At 45.6% G+C, this 23,103-nt stretch overlaps 1 protein-coding gene across 2 annotated transcripts in view; it reads right to left on the reverse strand.

The window, feature by feature from the left end:
• LOC145341104 (sodium/hydrogen exchanger 9-like) overlaps positions 1 to 23,103 on the reverse strand; it is a 384,640-nt gene that overhangs the window by 65,516 nt on the left and 296,021 nt on the right. Inside the window, exons 14-15 of one of the 2 annotated variants that reach the window (XM_080185959.1) lie at positions 13,245 to 13,346; positions 3,299 to 3,521 (exon numbers count right to left, since the gene is read on the reverse strand). In XM_080185959.1, coding sequence (XP_080042085.1) covers positions 13,248 to 13,346 — 99 coding nt within the window. In that variant the 3' untranslated portion in view covers positions 3,299 to 3,521; positions 13,245 to 13,247. Of the gene's footprint in view, positions 1 to 3,298; positions 3,522 to 13,244; positions 13,347 to 23,103 lie in introns of those variants that run through there. The other variant, XM_080185958.1, reaches the window with a different exon arrangement.

The following is a 23,103-nucleotide window of genomic DNA, read 5'->3' on the forward strand; positions in this document are numbered from 1 at the left end:
CTAAACTTCTTGATCTCTTTCCTTTGAGATATTCCTTCAAACCCATACCTCTGACCAAGCTTTTGCCATCTGTCAAAGTTTCTTTTTATGGAGCACAGTGCCAAATCATGTCAAACAATGCTCCAGTCAAGTGAAGCTCTTGCTATGTCAAACACACTGTTTAAATGCAAGTTGTTGTTGATAGAGTCAAGGCCAATGCACAGGTGGCAGGGAAGCCTTTTGTCACTTTACATCCAGTACAGAGCATCATCTGTAGAGTTAATTGAGAGGAAGAGGAAGCTAAGGTCTGAAATCATCAGCATACACACAGTCATCAGGATGTACAAGCACTGCTTAACATATCACAAGCCACGCAGATAGCTCAAACATCATTAGCAACGCCACAGGACTTCCTGAGACTTTTGGAGCTATTGTTCACAATCAGTGGCCTTGCCTTGGTCTTTAAAAGTTGACTGATGTGCTTACGGTTGCTTGGGGTGCACAGAATCAGTATTTAACACAGGACGTGGAGTGCATAACAGGATGAAGTGTGGCAGCTGAAAACCATACCATAGTCTGACAGCATTCTGATCAGCTTGGTATTGTAGCACAATATAAGCCCAGCAACTCTCTAATCCTATTTACTGAACAAGCTGAACAGATAATATTAAGGAAGCTTCATGAGATCCAATGGTGTACCATCACATTAACTCATCCAGGTAATAATAACAGACACAATTCCCTTTGCTCACTCATTTTAATGGAAAACCAGATGTGAATAAAAAGCGACATTAAACTGGTAGAAGGTTCCAACAGACTACTTTACTGTGTTTAACATTTGCTCAGTGGATTTCTAGCCCTCTGGATTAATGAACAATAGCTGAGTTATTAAAATTGGTGCTTTTGCTTATTAAGGTCTTGTTAAGGTCACGGCTGATGACATAATGCAACATGGCAGAAGTGCCTACTCAAATCTAAGAGTGATTGTTTGTAATGCAGATCAGACCTGGAATTATTGATGAAAATTTTTCATCTGTAGGTTTAAGTCAGCTATGAAGGTTTAAAGTGGGATACAGGTAGCACTTAATTGATTTTTGTAAACTGGCAAAAAGACATTCAGCGCCAGGCACAGTCTCAGATGGGTCCAGAGAATATGTCAGTTGTTAAGTTGGAGAAAATTGTACAGATTGCAAGGAGTGTGAGGATAGTTAAAGAGGAACACACAGTATGGAGATAGATGTTTCAAAAACCCTCACAGGACATATCAGACTAATAGAACAAAGAATAGGCTGATCTTGTCACGGCAGAAGTTTGAGGGAATTAAGGAGCGATCGGGAGTGAAGGGAGAGGAAACCTTTAGTGTAGATATGCGTCACACATGACAGAACAACACAATGTGTGGAACTTTCTGGCCGTTCATGCCAGTGGGATTCTCTGGTCCTGCTGCAGTGAACAGGGATTTGGCTGAGCGCTAAATTCTTTGTCCCTGCTTGTGGTGGTGGCAAGATGTGAATGGCTGAAAAATTGCAGCCAACACCTGGCCCCCTGTTTTAGGCTCACTGAGCTTGACTTGGGTTTGTATCAGATGCTTACCCTGGGGATGTCACTTCAGAGCAGCATCTCCATAGATTCAACATCTTTGTAACAAGGTATATCCAGTTTTGAGGCAATGTATAAATGTTACTGCTCCTGTAGGCTACAGCCCTGTGCTGCATGGCAACCAGAGGTGTTCTCAGTGCAGTTGGCACAAGAACCTGAAACCATTTGGGATCAGTCTGGTGGGAGATCACTTATTTAAAAAAATAAAAAATAGAACCACAGAATAAAATCCCTACAGTGCAGAAGGAGGCTATTCGGCCCATCGAGTCTGCACAGGCAACAATCCCACCCAGGCCCTATCCCTCTAACCCCATATATTTACCCTGCTAATCCCTCTTTAAAATAAAGTTAAAGTTTATTTATTAAGCAAGGCTAACATTAACACTATATGAAGTTTTGTTAAATATACTTCGGAGTACGGTTTGGTTTCTTATTGGGAAAAGGATGACTTTTCCTTATTATCTGGAAATACTCTTCCAACTGCTTCATCCTCGTTTCAAGATCCTCCATCTTGGAAATTATTTTAAAGACATCTTCGGGAACATTACAACGAACGTCATTCTCCGAACTTGAATCTACATGAGCAGGGCACAGACGGTCCTTCCCTCGTGAGGGCCTAGTCCACCTTCTCTTGACAAAGATTAAAAGGGAGACCAACAACAGCAATCCCAAGACTTGGAATAGAAAGCCTTGGCTTGTGAACCATTCCGGGACCTGCATCTCATTCTCAAAGCATATTGTACTGAGTGGATACGGTAGACACCACTGTGATAAGTCAGGCTGTTTGACAGCAAGGTCCTCAGGGAAGACTTCCATTCCAACCCGGAACCAAGCTGGGGGGGAAATGGCTTCTGAGGAGTCAGCACTTAACGAGAAAATTAACACAGAAAGCTAAGAGAGCCACATTTGAAACTGCATTTTCCAGACAGCCCTCTCTCCAACACTTTGCTGCCAGATACTCACAGAATTTTTAAACCCCTAATTCTAGTCTCGCACAAGGGGAAATATCTTGACACTACCCACACTGTCAAGTCCCCTCAGGGTCTAATTTGTTTCACTAAGATCATATTTCATTTTCCTAAACTCCAATGGACACAGCCCAGCTTGTCCAACCTTTTACCCCCTCATTCCAGGTATCAGTCGAGTGAACTTGCACTGAATTTTACACATTTATATCCTTTCTTAAACAAGGAGATCAAAACTGTACACAGCACTCCAGAGGTGGTCTCTCACCAATGCCCTGTAGAACTATCGCAAAAATTATCCCAACTTTTATATCTTAATCTCCTTGCAAGAAATAACAACATCGCATTTGTCTTCCTAATCGCTTGCTGTACCAGCACACTAACTTTTTTGTGACTTCTATACCAGGATACCCAGATCCCTGTGTACCTCAGAGTTTTGCAATCTCTCTCCATTCAAATAATAAGCTGCTTTTCTATTCTTCCTGCTGAAGTGAATAAGTTCACATTTTCTCACAAGTACACACCGTCTGTCTCATTTTTACCCACTCATTTAACCCACCTACAACCCTTTATAGACTCCTTCACAACTTTCCTATCTATCCTTGTGCCATCAGCAAGTTCAACTGCCTTATATCTGGCCCTTCATACAAAATATTGATATCGTTTGTAAACAGTTGAGGTCCAAGAACTGACCCCTGTGGCACTCTACTTGTTAACGCTTTCCAAACTGAAATTGACCCATTTATGCCTACTTTCTGATTTCTGTTAACTACCCAATCTTCCATTCATGTTGCTCCCCTTTAATAAGCTCTTATTTTGTGCAGCAGCCTTTGATGTAGCACCTTGTCAAATGCCTTCTGAAAATGTAAGTAGAGCTCAGATGAAAAGGAAATCTACAGAACAAAAGTCAACAAAGACAAAAGGGAAAAGCACAAAGAGAAATAGGTCAAGTAGAGAGATGGCCAGAGATAAGTGGACCTGTAAACAAACAGAGAATGATACAGTGAGGTTGAGATGAAAGAAATATGATAGTATCTAATAAGTCAAAATAGGATGCAATGCACTCTTAGAATCACAGAATCCTGACAATGCAGAAAGAGACCATTCTGCCCATCGAGTCTGCACTGACAACAATCCCACCAAGGCTCTATCCCTCCACATATGTACCCTGCTAATCTGCCTAATACTAAGGGGGAATTTAGCATGGTCAATCAACCTAACCCGCAGATCTTTGGACTGTGGGAGGAAACCGGAGCAAACCCACGCAGACACGGGAAGAACGTGCAAACTCTACACAGCCAATTACCTGAGGCCGGAATTGAACATAAGAACATAAGAAATAAGAACATAAGAACATAAGAAATAGGAGCAGGAGTAGGCCATCCAGCCCTTCGAGCCTGCCCCGCCATTCAATAAGATCATGGCTGATCTGTCGCTGCTCAGTTCCACTTTCCCGCCCTCTCCCCATAACCTTTAATCCCCTCTCCTATCAAAAACCCATCAACCCGCGTCTTAAAAATATTTAGCGAGGCAGCCTCCACCACTTCAACAGGCAGAGAATTCCAGAGATTCACCACCCTTTGAGTGAAGAAGTTCCTCCTCAACTCCATTCTAAACCGCCCCCCTTTTATCTTGAGGCTGTGCCCCCTAGTCCTACTGTCTTTTTTGAGCGGGAAGAGTCTTTCCACCTCTATCCTATCCATCCCATTCATCATCTTATACGTCTCAATGAGATCTCCTCTCATTCTTCTAAACTCTAACGAGTACAAGCCCAGTTTATTCAGCCTTTCCTCATAGCTCAACCCCCTCAACTCTGGTATCAGCCTAGTAAACCTCCTCTGCACTCCCTCCAAGGCCAAAATATCTTTGCGCAGGTGCGGCGCCCAAAAATGCACACAGTACTCCAGTTGCGGCCTCACCAATGCCCTATACAGCTGCAGCAAGACCTCCCTACTTTTATATTCAATCCCCTTCGCTATGAAGGCCAGCATCCCATTCGCCTTCCTGACCACCTGCTGCACCTGCAAGCTGGGTTTTTGCGACTCATGCACAAGGACCCCGAGGTCCCTCTGCACCGTCGCCTGCTGCAGTTTTTCGCCTCGTAAGTAATAGTCCTTCCTACCATTTTTCCTACCAAAGTGGACCACCTCACACTTGCCAACATTAAATTCCATTTGCCATTTCCTGGCCCATTCGCCCAGCCTATCTAGATCCTTCTGCAGACTCTCCACACCCTCCGCACAATTTACCGTTCCACCAATCTTGGTGTCATCAGCAAATTGAACCCGGGTCCCTGACGCTGTGAGGCAGCAATGTCCTCTATGCCAAACTAGGCTGCAGTGAAAGAAACACTTTTTTTTAACAAGAGTGGAAAGCATTGAATGACTGACTGTATTTTGCATCTTTTTCTAACACATGCGATTGTCACTATAGGGTTTATTGATTCTATACAGTGTATCTTGAGTGGGTCAAGGTCACTGGAAGGGCCATAGCTTGGCTGAGCGGGTATGCAATGCCCAGGGGCTGGGTAGTAAATTACTGTGCTTTTGGGATGGAATAGTTTCAATAACTCCTGAAGACTGTTAGCTGGAAACATTGGGGGTGATTTTATTAAAACAATTTCAAGCTCCGAACAAGTGAGAAAACGGGAGAGTTTTAGGCTTGTTTCTTGAGCAGTTAAAAAAGCAATTTTAATGCACTTAGTCAAAAAAAAGTGCCAGGATGCGATCTCACCAGTTAGGTGGGGAGATCTCCTGTCACTCCACCCCCTCCCACTCCACCACCCCCCACCCCATGGACATTGGGACTCATTGCTGATCGTTCCCTGTGCTCCTCACAACTCAATAGCCTGATTCTCCTTTCTCTCCATATCCTTTGATCCTCTTTGCCTCAAGTGCTATATCTAACTGCTTCTTGAAAACATTCAATGTTTTAGCCTCAACTGCTTTCTGTGATACTGAATCCCACGGGCTGACTGCATTCTGGGTGAAGAAATTTCTCCTCATCTCTATCCCAATGTATCCTCAGACTGTGGCCCCTGGTTCTAGACACCCCCACCATTGGGAACATCCCTGCATCTTGCATCTACCCTGCCTTGTCCTGTTAAAATTTTATAGGGTTCTATGAGACCTCCACTCATTCTTCTGAACTCCAGTGACCACAATCTTAACCAATTCAATCTCTCTTCATACATCAGTCCTGCCATCCCAGAAATCAGAGATAATTATCAATGAGAAGATAAATCCCATGTTCCTGGGCTGCTTGCCAGATTTCCAAAAGGCCTTTGACAAGGTGCCACATTGAAGACTGTTAAACAAGGTAAGTGCCCATGGTGTTAATGGTAAGATCCTGACACGGATAGAGGATTGGCTGACAGGCAGATGACAGAGAGTGGGGATAAAAGGGTCTTTTTCAAGATGGCAGCAGGTGGCCTCAGTGGTGTGCCTCAGGGGTCGGTGCTGGGACCACAATGTTTTACAATATACATTAACGATTTGGGAGAAGGAACTGAAGGCACTTTTACTATGTTTGCGGATGATACAAAGATATGTAGAGGGACAGGTAGTATTGAGGAAGTGGGGGGTGGATAGGTTAGGAGAGTGGGCAAAGTGGCAGCTGGGATAGAATCTGCAAAAGTGTGAGGTTATGCAGTTTGGAAGGAGGAATGGAGGTATAGCTTATTTTCTAAATAGGGAAATGCTTAGGAAATCAGAAACACAAAGGAACTTGGGAGTCCTTGTTCAAGATTCTCTAAAGGTTAACGTGCAGGTTCAGTCAGCAGTTAGGAAGGCAAATGCAATGATAGCATTATGAAGACAGGACTAGAATAAAGAGCAGAGATGTACTTCTGAGGCTGTATAAGGCTCTGGTCAGACCCCATTTGGAGTATTGTGAGCAGTTTTGAGGCCTTATCTAAGGGAGGATGTACTGGCCTTGGAAAGGGTCCAGAGGAGGTTCACAAGAATGATCCCTGGAATGAAAAGCTTATCTATGAGGAACGATTGAGGACTCTGGGTCTGTACACATTGGAGTAGAAGGATGAGGCGGGAGGATTTATTGAAACTTACAGGATACTGCAAGGCCTAGACAGAGTGGACATGGAGAGGATGTTTCCACTAGTAGGAAAACTAGAACCAGAGGGCACAACCTCAGGCTAAGGGGACGATTCTTTAAACAGAGATGAAGAGGAATTTCTTCAGCTAGTGAGTGGTGCATCTGTGGAACTTTTAGCCGCAGAGCATAGAACACAGAACATAGAACATAGAAAAACTACAGCACAAAAGGCCCTTCGGCCCATAAGTTGCGCCAAACATATCTCTACCTACTAGGCTTACCTATAACCCTCTATCTTACTAAGTCCCATGTACTCATCTAAAAGTCTCGTAAAAGACCCTATCGAATCCGCCTGCACCACCACCACTGGCAGCCGATTCCAAGCACCCACCACCCCCTGAGTGAAAAACTTGCTCCTGATTGTGGAGAAGGCTGTGGAGGACAGGTCATTAAGGGTCTTTAAGACAGAGATAGAAAGCTTCTTGATTAATAAGGGGATCAGGGGATATGGGGAAAAGGCAGGAGAATGGGGATGAGAAAAGTATCAGCCATGATTGAATGGCAGAGCAGACTTGACGGACTGAGTGGCCTAATTCTGCTCCTAAGTCTTACGGTCTTATGGAAAAAGATACAAACGGCTGATCCGCTCATTAAACTGGACTATTATCAAATTTCTTTACAAGATCTTCAAATTGCAAACAGCTTTCACATGCCGTACAAAGGCTTTCTGACAGCAGCTCGAATTAGGACATATGAAAGCCTGATGTCTCACTTCTTACCCTGGACATTCCACGGGCTGCACAGATCACAGGATCCAAACTGCATCCACCACTGCTCCTCATAGAGGAACACTTAATTAATTCTGTTAGAGTGAAGGGTAATTCTGTTGCTCAGTGCATAGGTAATTGCTTCATGTGACAAATAAAAACAAGTCAAATAGTGTCCAGGAATTAATTTAAAGGTTCACTAAAATGCGATGGATTGTTTACCCCACCATAGGACTGTAACAGCATTGGATGAACCCAAACCTTATGTGTAGAGCAAATGCTGTTGACCTTCAAAGTAGGTTTATATTGAATAAAATACTGGGAAAATACGCTGCTCCAGTGCTCAGGCAGTCTAATGAGACAATCTGTTTCCACTGCTGCTGGATCAATAATCAAAGGACACAGATTTAAAAGACTTTGCAAGTTGAGGAATTTTCTTTTTAAACACGGTGAAGCACATAGGAATATTGGAACAGGAGTTCCAATCCACTGGACCATTCAATCCATTGAGCCTGTTCTGTCCATTCAATGAGATCATGGCTGATCTATCCTAGTAAAAAGTCTGACAACACCAGGTTTAAGTCCAACCGATTTACTTGATAGTAAACTCACTGAGTTTACTGTCAAATAAATCGGTTGGACTTAAACCTGGTGTTGTCAGACTTTTTACTGTGTTTACCCCAGTCCAACGCCGGCATATCCACATCATGATCTATCCTATACAAACCAAGGTCCATATCCCTTAACATCTTCACTTAAACAAAACAAAATCTATCTCAGGTTTAAAACTAGTAACTGATCTGGCGTCAACTGCCATTTGTGGAAGAGCTTTCCAAACTTCTACCACCCTCTGTGTGTAGCAGTCCTTCCTAACATCTCTCCTGATTGGTCTGACCCTAACTTTTGGACTATGCTCCCTTGTTCTAGAATCTCCAACCAGTGGAAGAATATTGGGGGCAACTGGCAGTGCAGCAGTCTGGGAGACTCAAGTGGAGACCATTTAGTGGGCTCTCCAATGGGTGCCATGGCCTGAGCACTGGATTTCTGGTTACATCTGGTTACATCAGCTCTATGCCAGAAATTGGTGCTGAGCTGCATAAATTATTTAAATATATTTAAATATAATATATATTTCATTCGCAGGCCTGGGATTGAAGTCTCTGGACCTGCCAGCGTCTCCCACCACCGCTAGGAGAGTTTCACTCCAGTGGGGTTTTTAATAGCCCCCTTTTTGCTGGCAGCAGCTGGCAGCCTGATCCCCCCTGGAGTGGAGGGAGCCACTGAGGCCCCCCAGAAAGTTGTGGGTAAGCGGGGGTTGTCCCTGGCATTGCAAGCTTGGCAGCATCAGCCTGGACCCCTGGCATTGCCAGAGGTGCAAAGTGGCAATGCCCGCAGCTCAGTTTGGCACTGCCACTGGGCATTGGGAGGTGACAAGGGAGCGGGACCAGAGGGGATGGGGTCTATTGCGGGTAGAACCTCTGAGTGGGGGAGGGGGGGAAATCGGTGTGAGTGGGAGGTCCCGCTACCACTCTGCACTGGGATCAGTGACAGAGGGAGGGAGGTCAGCGATCGGGGCTGGGCATTATGGTGTGGGGGGACAATGGGGGGGGACTGTCGGGGCTGTGGTGGGGGGTTGCGGGGGTGTTGAGGCCTGGTGGGGTTCGAGGCTGCCAGTCAGGGGGAGTTTGAAAGATCAGGACTGCTGGAAGATAGGGGGTCGGGGGGCAGTAGATAAAGGCAGGCTGGGGAGGGGGTGGTGAGGCTGGCCCAGACACGTTCAGGGGGGCCCAGTGATTGGCAAGGATAGATCGGCGCATGTGTAGTGGCCCACTCAGCACTATGCTGCCGGCCTCCTGGATGGGACTAGGCCTTGCCCTCCAGCTTTTTCATGTGAATTACGTTAGTGCACTCTGCAGTGCACAGAGTGAAGGAGATTCATTTTCAAACTGCTGCTAAAAAAATCAGTGGGATTTACTCTAGTCTTTATGCGAATTTGACACTTCAAATTCTTTGGGGAGAAATTTTAAAAAATATTTTTTATCCACCTCATCTTTTCCTGTTCGTATCTTGAAGCCTTTGATCAGATCACCCCTTAACCTCCTAAATTCCAGAGAAAACTGGTCTACTTTGTGTCATCTGTCCTCATAATTAATCCCTGAAGTCCAAGTATCATCCTTGTAAACTTACACTGCACTCCCTCCAAGGCCAGTATATCTGTCCAAAGGTTTGGTGCCCAGGTTTGCTCACAGGACTCCAAGTGGGGTCTCACCAGGATTTTGTATAGCTGCAGCATAACTTCTGCGTCCTTATACTCCAGTCCTCTTGATATAAAGGCCAGCATTCCATTAGAACATAAGAACATTAGAAATAGGAGCAGGAGTAGGCCATCTAGCCCTTCAAGCCTGCCCCGCCATTCAATAAGATCATGGCTGATCTGTCGTGGCTCAGTTCCACTTTCCCGCCCTCTCCCCATAACCCTTAATCCCCTCTCTTATCAAGAACCCATCAACCAGCTTCTTAAAAATATGTAGCGAGGCAGCCTCCACCACTTCAACGGGCAGAGAATTCCAGAGATTCACCACCCTTTGAGTGAAGAAGCTCCTCCTCAACTTCTCTGCACCTCTACATGGCATTATGAAGATCTATGCACCTGAACCCCCAAATCTCTTTGGACATCCACTGTATTTAACTTCATGACATCTAAAAAGGACTCTAGTCTATCCTTTTTCGATCCAAAATGAATAACCTCACGCTTGCTTGGACTGAAATCCATCTGCCACAGTTTTGCCCATTCACTTACTCTGTTAATATCACTTTGTAATTTTATCTACACTGTCCACAATGCTGCCTAACTTTGTGTCATCAGCAAATTTAGATACGTGACTTTCTATGCCGTTTTCCAGGTTGTTAATAACAAATGAAACCCCAGCAAAGATTCCTGTGGGACAGCACTAGCCAATTTGAGTACCTGCCCATTATCCCTACTTTCTGTCACCTGCCACTTAACCAATTTCTCAGCCATGTCATGGGCTTCTATCTTAGTTAACACTCTCTTTTGTGAAACATGATCAAAGGCCTTCTGGAAGTCCATATAAATTACACTCATAGATACTCCCCTGTCCACTACCTTAGTCATCGCTTCAAAAAATTAAATGTTATTACTGTTACCATTGGAATATACAGCCAAATAAGTCGAATAGAAATTTCTAAGAGACAATTGGATATATACTTGAAAATGAATATAAAGGAGAAGGGGAGATGGTGGCGATAATAATCTTACTGAGGCCAGTCTTTTGTCACCAATCACCCTTTATTGACAGTGTACTTGGAATGCCGTTTCAGTGACTACACAGTGCAGGTCAGCCCTGAATCTTTCAACTGCTGGCCTGAGTGGAGCCAGCTGGATTTAAACCCACCCCCCCCCCCCCCACCCCCGGGTTCTTCCCTAATGGGCAAGCCTCCATTTGCCTAATAAGGGAGTCTATATTCTATGAGGCCCATGGGAAATCTATTGACAATCCCCTGTGGCCATCATAACATTCTTCCCCTCTCTTCTTCCCCCATACCCCTGCCACGGCTTTTCCGCCACTTAGTAATCGACCTGAGACTGACTGGAGGCAGTGGAGGCAGGACCGGATCGGGGCTGTGAAGCAGATTGGAGATCGGAGCGCTGTAAAGCCACTGGCATTGGTTTCTCTTGAGGTCATGCTTCAGTGGGGGTGCCAGTCTCTTCCACTTCCATCTTGGAACATCGTTCAGTGGGGCAGATGTGGGGGGGGGTCAACGTCCAGTTGTGGCTTGATGCTGGCAGTGGTCATCCCCATGGCTGGTAATGAGGTCCGCACTGACACAGGCTCCCTACACCTGAGATGGTCCATGTGTTTCCTGACAACTTTGCCTTGCACTTGGATGACATGGGCTCCATTTCTTTACCTTATGATCCTAGGGATCCAACTGAGGCCGTCCCCAAAGTTCCTCACGTGGACTGGGTCACTGGTTTTAGATGTTCTTTCTATCCTTACAGAGTCGTAGTTCTTCTGGTTCTCTTCTTGGAACTTGACCCTCCCTGCCAGGTTTGGGATTAGTGGGCTTAATCTTGTCCAAAGCCTCCATCCCATTGACAATTCCACTGCAATGATTCCTGTCATTGTCTGAGGGGTATTTCTCTAGTTAAATAAAAAGCGTGGTGGTTTTGTCTCTGTGGACACTGCAGGTTGCTTCTTCATGCTGAGCTTAATAGTCTGCACCACCCGTTCAGCCAACCCATTCAATGATGGGTGATAGGGTGCTGTCTTAATGTGTTTGATTCCATAGGAAAGTATGAAGTTCTGAAACCCAGTGCTTGTCAGAGACCAGGACTTCAGTTTTCCCATATGTGTAGAAACTTTGTCGTAGCTCCTCAATGGTAACATGGGAAGTGGTGGAACCTCTGCAATATACCTCGAACCATTTGGAGTGCGCGTCAGCCATAATCAAGAACACGGAGCCCAAAAAAACTTCACATGCACTTGCACCCAGAGTCTACTTAGGCCACTCCCATGGATATAGCGGGGGGTAAAGGGGGAGCTTTTGATTCTATTGGCGTGCCTCACACTGCTTGACCAAGTTGGTAACATCAGCGTCAAGGCTGGGCCACCATACATAGCTCCTGGTTAGCATTTTTATCTTTGAAATCCCAGGGTGGTCATGGTGTAATTCTATAAGTACTGGACATTGTCCCTGTAAGGAAAATATTTGTATGTCTATGGGAAAAAGTGGGGGTGGTACATCACTAGGGTGAATTGCTCTGGTTGGCATGGATACATTGGGCTGAATGTCCTTCTTCTGCACTTTAACCATTCCATGATTCTATGAAATGCATCTCCTTGAAACTCTAGCTAGTAACATTTCACGTGGGCAGTTAGCATTACACCCCCACGTTCAGTTACGGTGTTTTGATCAAAGTCAGTTGTTAAAAGGAACAGGATATTGCTCTTACTGTTACCTACAAATATTCAGAACTCTTCGCACACTGTGCACACACACAGGTCAGAAGCTTTCACACTTGTGAGCAGGTTCCTATGTGAATGGCTAAAGTTGGCAGGAGACCTGTGCATTCTCATTTGCAGCCCTTCGCTTGGAGATAGATGAGCAGTGAATCAGGAATAAAAATAGAAAACGCTGGAACTACTAGGGGCAGCACAGTGGCACAGTGGTTAGCACTGTTGCTGCACAGCGCCAAGGACCTGGATTCGATTCCCAGCTTGGGTCACTGTCTGTGCGGAGTATGCATGTTCTTCCCCATGTTTGTATGGGATTCCTCTGGATGCTTCAGTTTCCTCCCACAGTCCAAAGATACACTGGTTAGGTGGATTGGCCTTGCTAAGTTGCCCATTAGTGCCAGGGACTAGGTAGGGTAAATGTATGGGGTTATGGAGATAGGGCCTGGGTGGGATTGAGGACCGAGCAGACCCGATGAGCCAAATGGCCTGTTTCTACACTGTAGGGATTCTATGGTTCTACTCAAGCATGTTGGGCTGCATTAGTGGAGAGTTAGTGTTTCAGGTCAATGATCTTTTACCAGAACTGACAAAAGGATCATAGGTCTGAGATGGTAAAGCTGTTTCTCACTACAGACATCACCTGACCGACACAATATTTCCAGCATTTTCTTTTCCTGTTTCAGATTTCCTGCAACGCTATATTTTGCCTTTGGCTTCGGAGATTAGGAAACATGACCTATCTTGGAATTTGAGAGGCCAGCACAGCTTGAGATGAGACGGTCTATAATTTGTGTGCTGCAGTGTGGGTTTGTGTGCACGTTGATTGTACTGCGTTACATGTACAGGTGATTCGCTGCAAAAGAACATCAAAATATATAGCAAACTGAACCATGACTTACAGTTCACCAAAAAAGATACTTGTGATCAAAGTTGTACCATATCCGGAACAGCCATGCACTTTCGGCCTTGGTGCTGTTTACTGCCGGTTGGCCATCAGTACACTGGGGAGACAAAAATAAACATCCTCACTTAAGAATGGGTTACTTTAGCATCACTGGACAAGGATGTTACCTAATACAGGAGGAATGGAGAAGACGGATCATGTGACCTGAACAGTGCAGCGATGAATAAGCTTTCTCATTAGTATGCAAATTGCAACATCCAAAGCTGCACCGTGTTTTCAGCTGCGGAACCAGAGGAAATGAACCCTGCAGAAAGTCAGCAGACTTTACAAAAACAAACCATTACACATAACCCTATTCTATTATTTTCAACAAAGGATCTGTGTCACAAAAGAGATTTTAGAGTGCATGGGCTCTGATTCTAAAGGTGAGGGCCGGGCTGTCCATGAATCCCAAATTTGGGAACATGGAATACACTTTGAATAGGTTTTCCTGGAATTCTCTCAGCCCTTCAACCGGATCCGCGACGTGACCAGTCGTTGGGAGTGGGAATGGAGGCTGCCTCCTGGGATGAATGGGTGAAGGCCTGAATGGGGGAGTTATTGTCACTTCCAGACAGCTGCTGGTGTAGGCAAATGGAGGGGTCCAATACATTCTTCCCGTTCCTCCGTGTAATTTTTTTAAACTTGCCTTTGACCTCTTCTGGCCTTTAGGGAGGTTCGAAAGGTGTTTTTGACATCGAGTAGGCCACCCGTGGGTCTCTGTGAAAAGCATTGCACGGCACCAATGGTACCATTGAGCCACAATGTTTGTTTTAAACTCGAAGCTCGCTTTCCCACAGCGGCAGCTTCAAAATCCATGGATTTGTCACTGGATTGGGAGCAATGTGGTTTTGGACAGATTAGTGGGGTCAGTTTGATGTAATTCCTTCTGTGTATCATTCACAATGGACAAGCACGGCTGAAAGGGGCAGAATTTAATTCCCCAGTCGGCAGCAAATTTAGAGACAAGGGGTGTATTCAATCAGCCATAACGGTGAAGGTCAGGGACCCCACCATCTTCCTGGCATCTCCCAATTATGCTGGGGCATGAAGGCTCAATAGACAGCCCTTCTGCCCGGACACTAATTGAGGTCCATAAGCGGGTAATCACCACAGTGGAGCAGTTGCAAATGAGGTAACTAGATAATAGCCAGGAGCAGAAATTCTGACTAATTTGTCCTTCTCCAGTCCAGACACATGATTGCTCATCTAATGAGCTAATCCAATTAAAGCCAGAAAACAAATTTATTTTTACATTTCCATGATTCACAAACTTATTGGCGGAGCTAGGTTAATAAAATAAAAAGAGTATACAAACATACAGTTGAACTTACATATTAGGAGCACGAGTAGACCTAATCCACCATGACCTTTTGATAAGATCGTGGCTGCTCTGATATTGTGGTTTCACCTCCACCCCATCTGCCGCCCATCATCTCACCATCTCAACTTTGACTCCTTTGTCAAGCAAGAATCTATCTAACTCAGCCTTAAAAATATTCAATGATCCAGCCTCCACTGCTCTCTGGGGAGGAGAATTCCACAGACCAATAACTCTCAAAGTTCTCAACTAGTCTTACATATCTTTACATATTTCTAAACTTTGCCCCTAGTTCTAGTTTCTCTCACAAGGGGAAACACTTTATTAGGATCCAACCCATCAATCCCCCTCAGGATATTATATGTTTTAACAAGATCACCTCTCATTCTACTAAAGTCTAATGAATACAGGCTCAACCTTTTCTCATAAGATAACTGCCTCATCCCAGGAATAAATCAAGTGAGTGGAGGCAGTGGTGTTGTGGCATTATCGCTAGACTGGTAATCCAGTAGACCCAGGGTAATGTTCTGGGGACCAAGTTCAAATCCTACTACGGCAGATGGCAAAATTTGAATTCAATAAAAATCTGGAATTAAAAGCCTAAAGGTGATCATGAAACCACAGCTGATTGTCGGAAAAACCCATCTGGCTCACTCATGACTTTTAGGGAAGGAAATCTGTCATCCTTGTCATAAGAACACAAGAAATAGGAGCAGGAGTAGGCCATCTAGCCCTTCGAGCCTGTCCCGCCATTCAATAAGATCATGGCTGATCTCTCGTGGCTCAGTTCCACATTCCCGCCCTCTCCCCATAACCCTTAATCCCCCCTCTTATCAAAAACCCATCAACCCGCGTCTTAAAAATATTTAGCGAGGTAGCCTCCACCACTTCAACGGGCAGAGAATTCCAGAGATTCACCACCCTTTGAGTGAAGAAGTTCCTCCTCAACTCCGTTCTAAACCGCCCCCCCTTTACCTTGAGGCTGTGCCCCCTAGTCCTACTGTCCTTTCTGAGCAGGAAGAGTCTCTCCACCTCTATCCTATCCATCCCATTCATCATCTTATATGTCTCAATGAGATCTCCCCTCATTCTTCTAAACTCTAACGAGTACAAGCCTAGTTTATTCAGCCTCTCCTCATAGCTCAACCCCCTCAACTCCGGTATCAGCCTAGTAAACCTCCTCTGCACGCCCTCCAAGGCCAAAATATCCTTGCGTAAGTACGGCGCCCAAAACTGCACACAGTACTCCAGCTGCGGCCTCACCAATGCCCTATACAGCTGCAGCAAGACCTCCCTACTTTTATATTCAATCCCCCTCGCTATGAAGGCCAGCATCCCATTCGCCTTCCTGACCACCTGCTGCACCTGCAAGCTGGGTTTTTGCGACTCATGCACAAGGACCCCGAGGTCCCTCTGCACCGTCGCCTGCTGCAGTTTTTCGCCACGTAAGTAATAATCCTTCCTACCATTATTCCTACCAAAGTGGACCACCTCACACTTGCCAACATTAAATTCCATTTGCCATTTCCTGGCCCATTCGCCCAGCCTATCTAGATCCTTCTGTAGGCTCTCCACACCCTCCGCACAATTTGCCATTCCACCAATCTTGCTGTCATCAGCAAATTTCGACACCCTACACTCGGTTCCCTCCTCCAGATCATCTATATAAATGGTAAATAGCTGAGGCCCCAGCACCGACCCCTGGGGCACTCCACTAGTCACCAACCGCCAATCCGAATAGCACCCATTGACCCCCACTCTCTGCCTCCTATTTGACAACCAGTCCTCTATCCACGCTAACACCCTACCCCCAACTCCATGTGCCCTGACCTTCTGCAATAACCTCTTGTGAGGTACCTTGTCAAACGCCTTCTGAAAATCCAGAAAGACCACATCCACCGGCTCTCCTCTGGTCTGGTCTACATGCGACTCCAGATCCACGTCAGTGTGGTTAATTCTTAAACGCCCTCAGGGATGGACAATAAATGCTGGCCCAGCCAATGACACCCACATCCCAAGAATGAATAAAAAAGGAATCTTCTCTCCACTGTTTATTTTTCACAAGTATAGGAATCACAAGTGTACACAGCATTCCAGGTGTGGTCTCACAAACCTCTGAAACACTGTGGCAGGAACATCCCTCCTTTTATATTCCATTCACCTTGCAATAAACAACAATGTTCCATTTGCCTTGATTATCATTTGCTGTACCTGCATCCTAATTTTTTGTGAAACATGTACCAGAGCACTCAGATTGTTCTCTACCATAGAGTCTTGCAATCTTTCTCCATTTAAACAAAATTTTGCTTTTCTTCCTGCCTAAGTGTAAGTTTCCATTGTCCACATCATACGTCATCTGCCAATATTTTGTCCACTCACTTAAGCAATATAAATCTCTTTGTGGACTCCTTTCGGAGTGGCATGGTGACATAGTGGTTAGCACAGTTGCCACACAGTGCCAGGGACCTGGGTTCGATTCCTGGTTTGGGTCACTGTCTGTGCAGAATCTGCACATTCTTCCCGTGATATTGTTAAACTAGAAAGAGTGCAGAAAAGACTTACTAGGATGCTACCAGGACTTGATGGTTTGAGCTATAAGGAGAGGCAGGATAGACTGGGGCTTTTTTCTCTGGAGCATAGAAGGCTGAGGAGTGATCTTATAGAGGTCTATAAAATAACGAGGGACATAGATCAGCTAGATAGTCAATATCTTTTCCCAATGGTAGGGGAGTCTAAATCTAGAGGGTATAGGTTTAAGGTGAGAGGGGAGAAATTCAAAAGGGTCCAGAGAGGCAATTTTTTCACACAGAGGGTGGGGAGTATCTGGAACAAACTGCTAGAGGTCGTAGAAGAGGCGGGTACAATTTTGTCTTTTAAAAAGCATTTAGATAGTTACATAGGTAAGATGGGTATGGAGGGATATGGGCCAAATGTGGGCAATTGGAACTAACTTAGGGGTTCAAAAAAAGGGGCAGCATGGACAAGTTGGGCCAAAGAGCCTGTTTCCATGCTGTAAATCTCTATGACTCTATGACTATGTGCTTGCGTGGGTTTCGTCCGGGTGCTCTGGTTTCCTCCCACACTCCAAAAGATGTGCTGGTTAGATGCATTGACCCATACAGGCACCAGAGTGTGGCAACTAGGGGAATTTCACAGTAACTTAACTGCAATGTTAACAAGCCTTCCCTGTGACTAATAAATAAACTTTAACTTTAAAGGCCTGTAACTTCAGTGGAATCGCAATGTTGGATTGTCACTGTGCTCAATTACTTACACTAAATTCCTTAGTGCCTATTTCACCTGATCTTTGACTGAGGCTGGTTGAGGTCCAGGCAGTGCACCTGTCTCTCAAGGCCATTGTCGAAGCGTAGGAGAGTTGTAGGAGGAGGACATGACCTCTTTTCTGCATACTAACTGCTGTAAGCCAGGTTAAGTTTAAATGTCCTTTGAAATTGACTGACCAGCGAGAAGGTAATTATTTGAGGCAAGCAGATAGAATTGGGGGGTGGAGAGATTGGAGGTAGGGTGGAAGGCGGGGGGGGGAGCGGGTGGGTGTTGGGGAGGGGTGGACGTTGTGGAGTTGGAGATTGCCAAACATCATGAGGGGTTGGACATTGGGGAGAGGGGATTGGATAACAGAGAATTGGGCATGTTGGATAGTGTACTGGTCAGGCATCAGAGGGTTTGGAAGTCAGGATTGGGGAAGTCCAGTTGGGTGGTGGGGGAATTCCAGTTGGGTCGTGGGGGTAGTTGGGCTTGGAGTGGGGAAGGTCAGGTCAAGAGGAATAGCAGGGGGAATCAGGAATGTGGGAATATTGTGTAGGGTGTCCCTTGGGGCTCAATGTGGTTGGCGGGGGGGGAAAGAGTATGGAATCGCCTTGGAATTTGGCAGTGTGGTGAAGTCCCATGAGGATGAATTCCTGCAACTGGGCCAGTTTGTGTCTTTATAATCGTTGCCCAAAAGTTATAAGAGGTTTTAATTCTTCCAACATTTTTTGGGTAACAGCCAGAACCATTTAAACTTTGCGATTTAAGTCACATTTTCAGATAATTCCTTGTGCAGGGCAATTACCTACAAGAAGTTAGCACCGGTGTGCAAACCCTTCCTTCTGAAATTCCGAGACAGATTCCTTGGGGTAGCTCCAAAACTCCAGCGTTTGGTAATGGCACAATGCGCCCTCCTCAAAGTATATACTTCAGCTGCCCATGGAGGCAACAGACCAGTATTGCCCCTGCAACTAGGCTTTCCAGAAACCCAAACGTATAATCACCAGGCTGTGGTTTAGTGGAATTGTCACTGGACGCAAAATCTAGGGACCTGGGTTCAAATCCCACCACAACATGGCAGATGGTGAAATCTGAATTCAGTTAAACAAAAATCTGGAATTAAAAGTCTAATGACGACTATTGTCAATTCTTATAAAAATGTCTTTTAGGGAAGGAAATCCGTCATCTTTACCTGGTCTGGCCGACATGTGACACCAGATTCACAGCTAAAAATGCTCTTGAAAATGGGCAATTAAGAATGGGTAATAAATGGGATTGAGAGTTATAGATAGGCCTGGTAGATATGGATATGATCAGAGCAACTTGTGGGCCGAAGGGCCTGTTTGTGCTGTAGTGTTCTATGTTCTATGGTCTAAATGTTGATCCAGCCACAATGCCCACATCTTGTGAACAAAAGCTGGCTGAAGTTTACTTTGGCTGGGGAGGTATCAGTGCAACATGAATTCTTTTGGGCTCATTTGACAATTAACTGACTTCCTCTGTTTAGTCCAGAGCTTACAGATGGGATCAGAAAGCACTCCCGTGACTGACATTGGAAAACAGTAGCCTCATGGATCATGCCCACTGCATCAGTGGGGTCGGTGCTGGGGCCTCAGCTTTTTACCATTTATATAGATGATCTGGAGGAGGGAACCGAGTGTAGAGTGTCGAAATTTGCTGATGACACCAAGATTGGGGGAACGGCAAATTGTGCGGAGGGTGTGGAGAGTCTACAGAAGGATCTAGATAGGCTGGGCGAATGGGCCAGGAAATGGCAAATGGAATTTAATGTTGGCAAGTGTGAGGTGGTCCACTTTGGTAGGAAGAATGGTAGGAAGGACTATTACTTACGGGGCGAAAAACTGCAGCAGGCGACGGTGCAGAGGGACCTCGGGGTCCTTGTGCATGAGTCGCAAAAACCCAGCTTGCAGGTGGTCAGGAAGGCGAATGGGATGCTGGCCTTCATAGCGAGGGGGATTGAATATAAAAGTAGGGAGGTCTTGCTGCAGCTGTATAGGGCATTGGTGAGGCCGCAGCTGGAGTACTGTGTGCAGCTTTGGGCGCCGCACCTGCGCAAAGATATTTTGGCCTTGGAGGGAGTGCAGAGGAGGTTTACTAGGCTGATACCGGAGTTGAGGGGGTTGAGCTATGAGGAGAGGCTGAATAAACTGGGCTTGTACTCGTTAGAGTTTAGAAGAATGAGGGGAGATCTCATTGAGACGTATAAGATGATGAATGGGATGGATAGGATAGAGGTGGAAAGACTCTTCCCGCTCAAAAAAGACAGTAGGACTAGGGGGCACAGCCTCAAGATAAAAGGGGGGCGGTTTAGAATGGAGTTGAGGAGGAACTTCTTCACTCAAAGGGTGGTGAATCTCTGGAATTCTCTGCCCGTTGAAGTGGTGGAGGCTGCCTCGCTAAATATTTTTAAGACACGGGTTGATGGGTTTTTGATAGGAGAGGGGATTAAGGGTTATGGGGAGAGGGCGGGAAAGTGGAAATGAGCAGCGACAGATCAGCCATGATCTTACTGAATGGCGGGGCAGGCTCGAAGGGCTGGATGGCCTACTCCTGCTCCTATTTCTTATGTTCTTATGTTCTTATTGCACCTATTGGATATTACCTATTCAGTCAGTGCAGGAATTTATCAGAAGTGGATTTTGCCTTTTGAAGGACTGCAATTTTTTTTTGGGAAAAGGTCAATGTGGAGACCAATGGGAGTTAGTGGAGCAACAAACAGGAATAAACCATTTTACATTAAAATGCTTTCCGCTGCAGTAGCCTCATTATTCGGAATGTCCAAGAAGACAGATAATGTGAAGAAAGGAAAATTAGATAGACCTTACAGCAAGTGAATAATTATGGGATTAGTGCTTTCTGAGCAGATGCATGGTCTTTTTAGAGTCCATGCTTTCTGATTTTACTGTCATTATTGCTGGAAAAATGCACAAGGTGCAAGAATTTATTACACGGAGAGACATGAGTAATCCAGTTGTCTCTACTTCTGCAGGGAAGCGTTTAAAGCTCTTCCATAAGTTGCCTTTCCTTAGTGGCAAAATTAGGAGCTTGACTTGTAGGAAATTGTAATTGCCAGGGGCTGAATTTTCCATTTAAGTCAGATGTCAGGCTGATTTCTGCGTTGCAAAATCAGGCGTATGCATGATGGCACATCAGATGCAATTTTCCAGGGGGAGGCTAATTGTGAAGCAGCCTCTGTCTGGCCGCACTGACCAATTATGGATATTGGGAAGCAATGAGTGGAGTTGCACGTTCTCCCTGTGTCGGTGTGGGTTTTCACTGGGTGCTTCAGTTTCCTCCCACACTCCAAAGATGTGCAGGTTTGGTGGATCGGCCATGTGGAATTGCCCCTTAGTATTCCAAAATATCTAGGTTGGGGGAATTAGTGGGTAAGTACATGAGGTTTGGAGTTAAGGCGATTGGGTGGGGCTGAATAAGATGCTCTGTCGGAGAGTTGGTGCAGACATGATGGGCTGAGTGGCATTGTAGGGATTCTATGATTCCATATGAGGGGGCCCAAGTGTTTGAAATGGAGAGTAGCCACCAGACCCACTGCGAATGCTCTGTGCTGCTGAAGTGAATAGAAAAGGGGAAGGCAGCGCAAGACGGAGGCACCATACTGTTGTCGGAACTGGCATCTAATTCCTGACCCCAATGCTATCTGCTAGATCCATCTTCAGATAACAAGCAAACAACTCCACAACTCTGCCTGCGAATGTCCTGAAGATTAACAGTGCTGTCCTTTAAGGTGAGCACTGCAAGTGAATCTCACGGCATTCCCATTCTTTTGCTGTGCCGCCATTGGCAAAATTCCATATCCTCCCAAAATGCTCATGGACTGCTTCTACAATTCCCACCAACTTCCCACCACGGCGAGGTGGGCTGTCACGGCTAACGTGAAGCCGTCTCCAGTAAACGTGCGAGAAGGTGGGAAAAGTGAGAACAGCAGGTCTGAAAAAATTGCCTTACATCATTTTCCGAGTTCCCTGCTCTTACTTCCAAACCCACCTCTGAGATACTAGGAAAATGCACTCAGGAAGTCCTTGTGGCATCATACATTGGCTATCAGCATCCTATGCCAAAGCTCTTTTATTTTTTCTTCCAGCAACTTAAACCTTCTGGAAATATTAATTTATTACATCTAAATGGAATGCTAGCTGTTGCTATTGGATAATTTTATCCACCGTAAGATAACTGTTTGGCAAAATTCTTTCTTATGTATACAATCCGTAGACAACAAAAAATCCCTACACTGCAGAAGGAGGCTAATTGGCCCTTCAATTTTGCACCGACTCACCGAAAGAGCACCCTACCTAGGCCCACTCTCCCATACCATGGCCATTCCACCTAACCTGCATTGTTTTGGACAGTGAGAGGAAACCAGCACAAGCACGGGGAGAATGTGCAAACTCCACACAATCACACTAGGCTGGAATCGAACCTGGGTTCCTGGTGCTGTGAAACAGCAGTGCTAATCGCTGTTCCACCAATCAATTTGTCCAGAAATGTCATGCCACAGTTAACATGCAGGAATTCCCAGATACCAACAGTGATCGGAAAAGGGGACCTCCATTTGGTCTCTTTTACAGTGTTTCCTGTGGCCCAGGAGAAGCAGGGGTGCTCGCTTCCCATTTCCCAAAACTTCCCAGTCTCTCACCAGTAAGTCTTTGGTCTCCTGAGTGCTGACCGCAGCCTCTCTTTTTCTCCTCCTGTGATTGGGAACCAGACTCCAACCCCCGATCTCCCCCCTTCCCCCGCCCTCTGATTGCCTGTATCCATTCCCAAGGGTCCCCAGCTGTGACCCTTTGCCGTGGTTTACCGGCTAGCCTATCAATTTTGTCTGGCTGTTCAGACAGGAAGCGGAGGAGAAACATTCCGATGAAGTCCAGCTTTTAAATTTGGCTGGATATCTGTGTCCAGAGCTTTGCCAGGCTTTGCCCCACACAACTGTACAAGCTTCCCCTCTGGTCCAGCTCCCCCTCTCCTCATCCAGCCCATAAATACTGGAGTCTTAGAATCTGACATAAAAATATAGAAACCAGAAGTGGGAGAAGGCCATTTGGCCCTTTGAGACTGCTCTGCCATTCATTTTGATCATGGCTTATCATCAAATTCAATATCCTGTTCCCAATTTCCCCCATATCCCTTAATCAGCACCAAGAACTATATCTAATTTCTTTTTGAAGTCACACAATGTTTTGTCCTTTCT

Source organism: Carcharhinus amblyrhynchos, chromosome 3, assembly GCF_965287045.1.
Source record: "Carcharhinus amblyrhynchos chromosome 3, sCarAmb.v2.hapA, whole genome shotgun sequence".
NCBI lineage: Eukaryota > Metazoa > Chordata > Chondrichthyes > Carcharhiniformes > Carcharhinidae > Carcharhinus > Carcharhinus amblyrhynchos.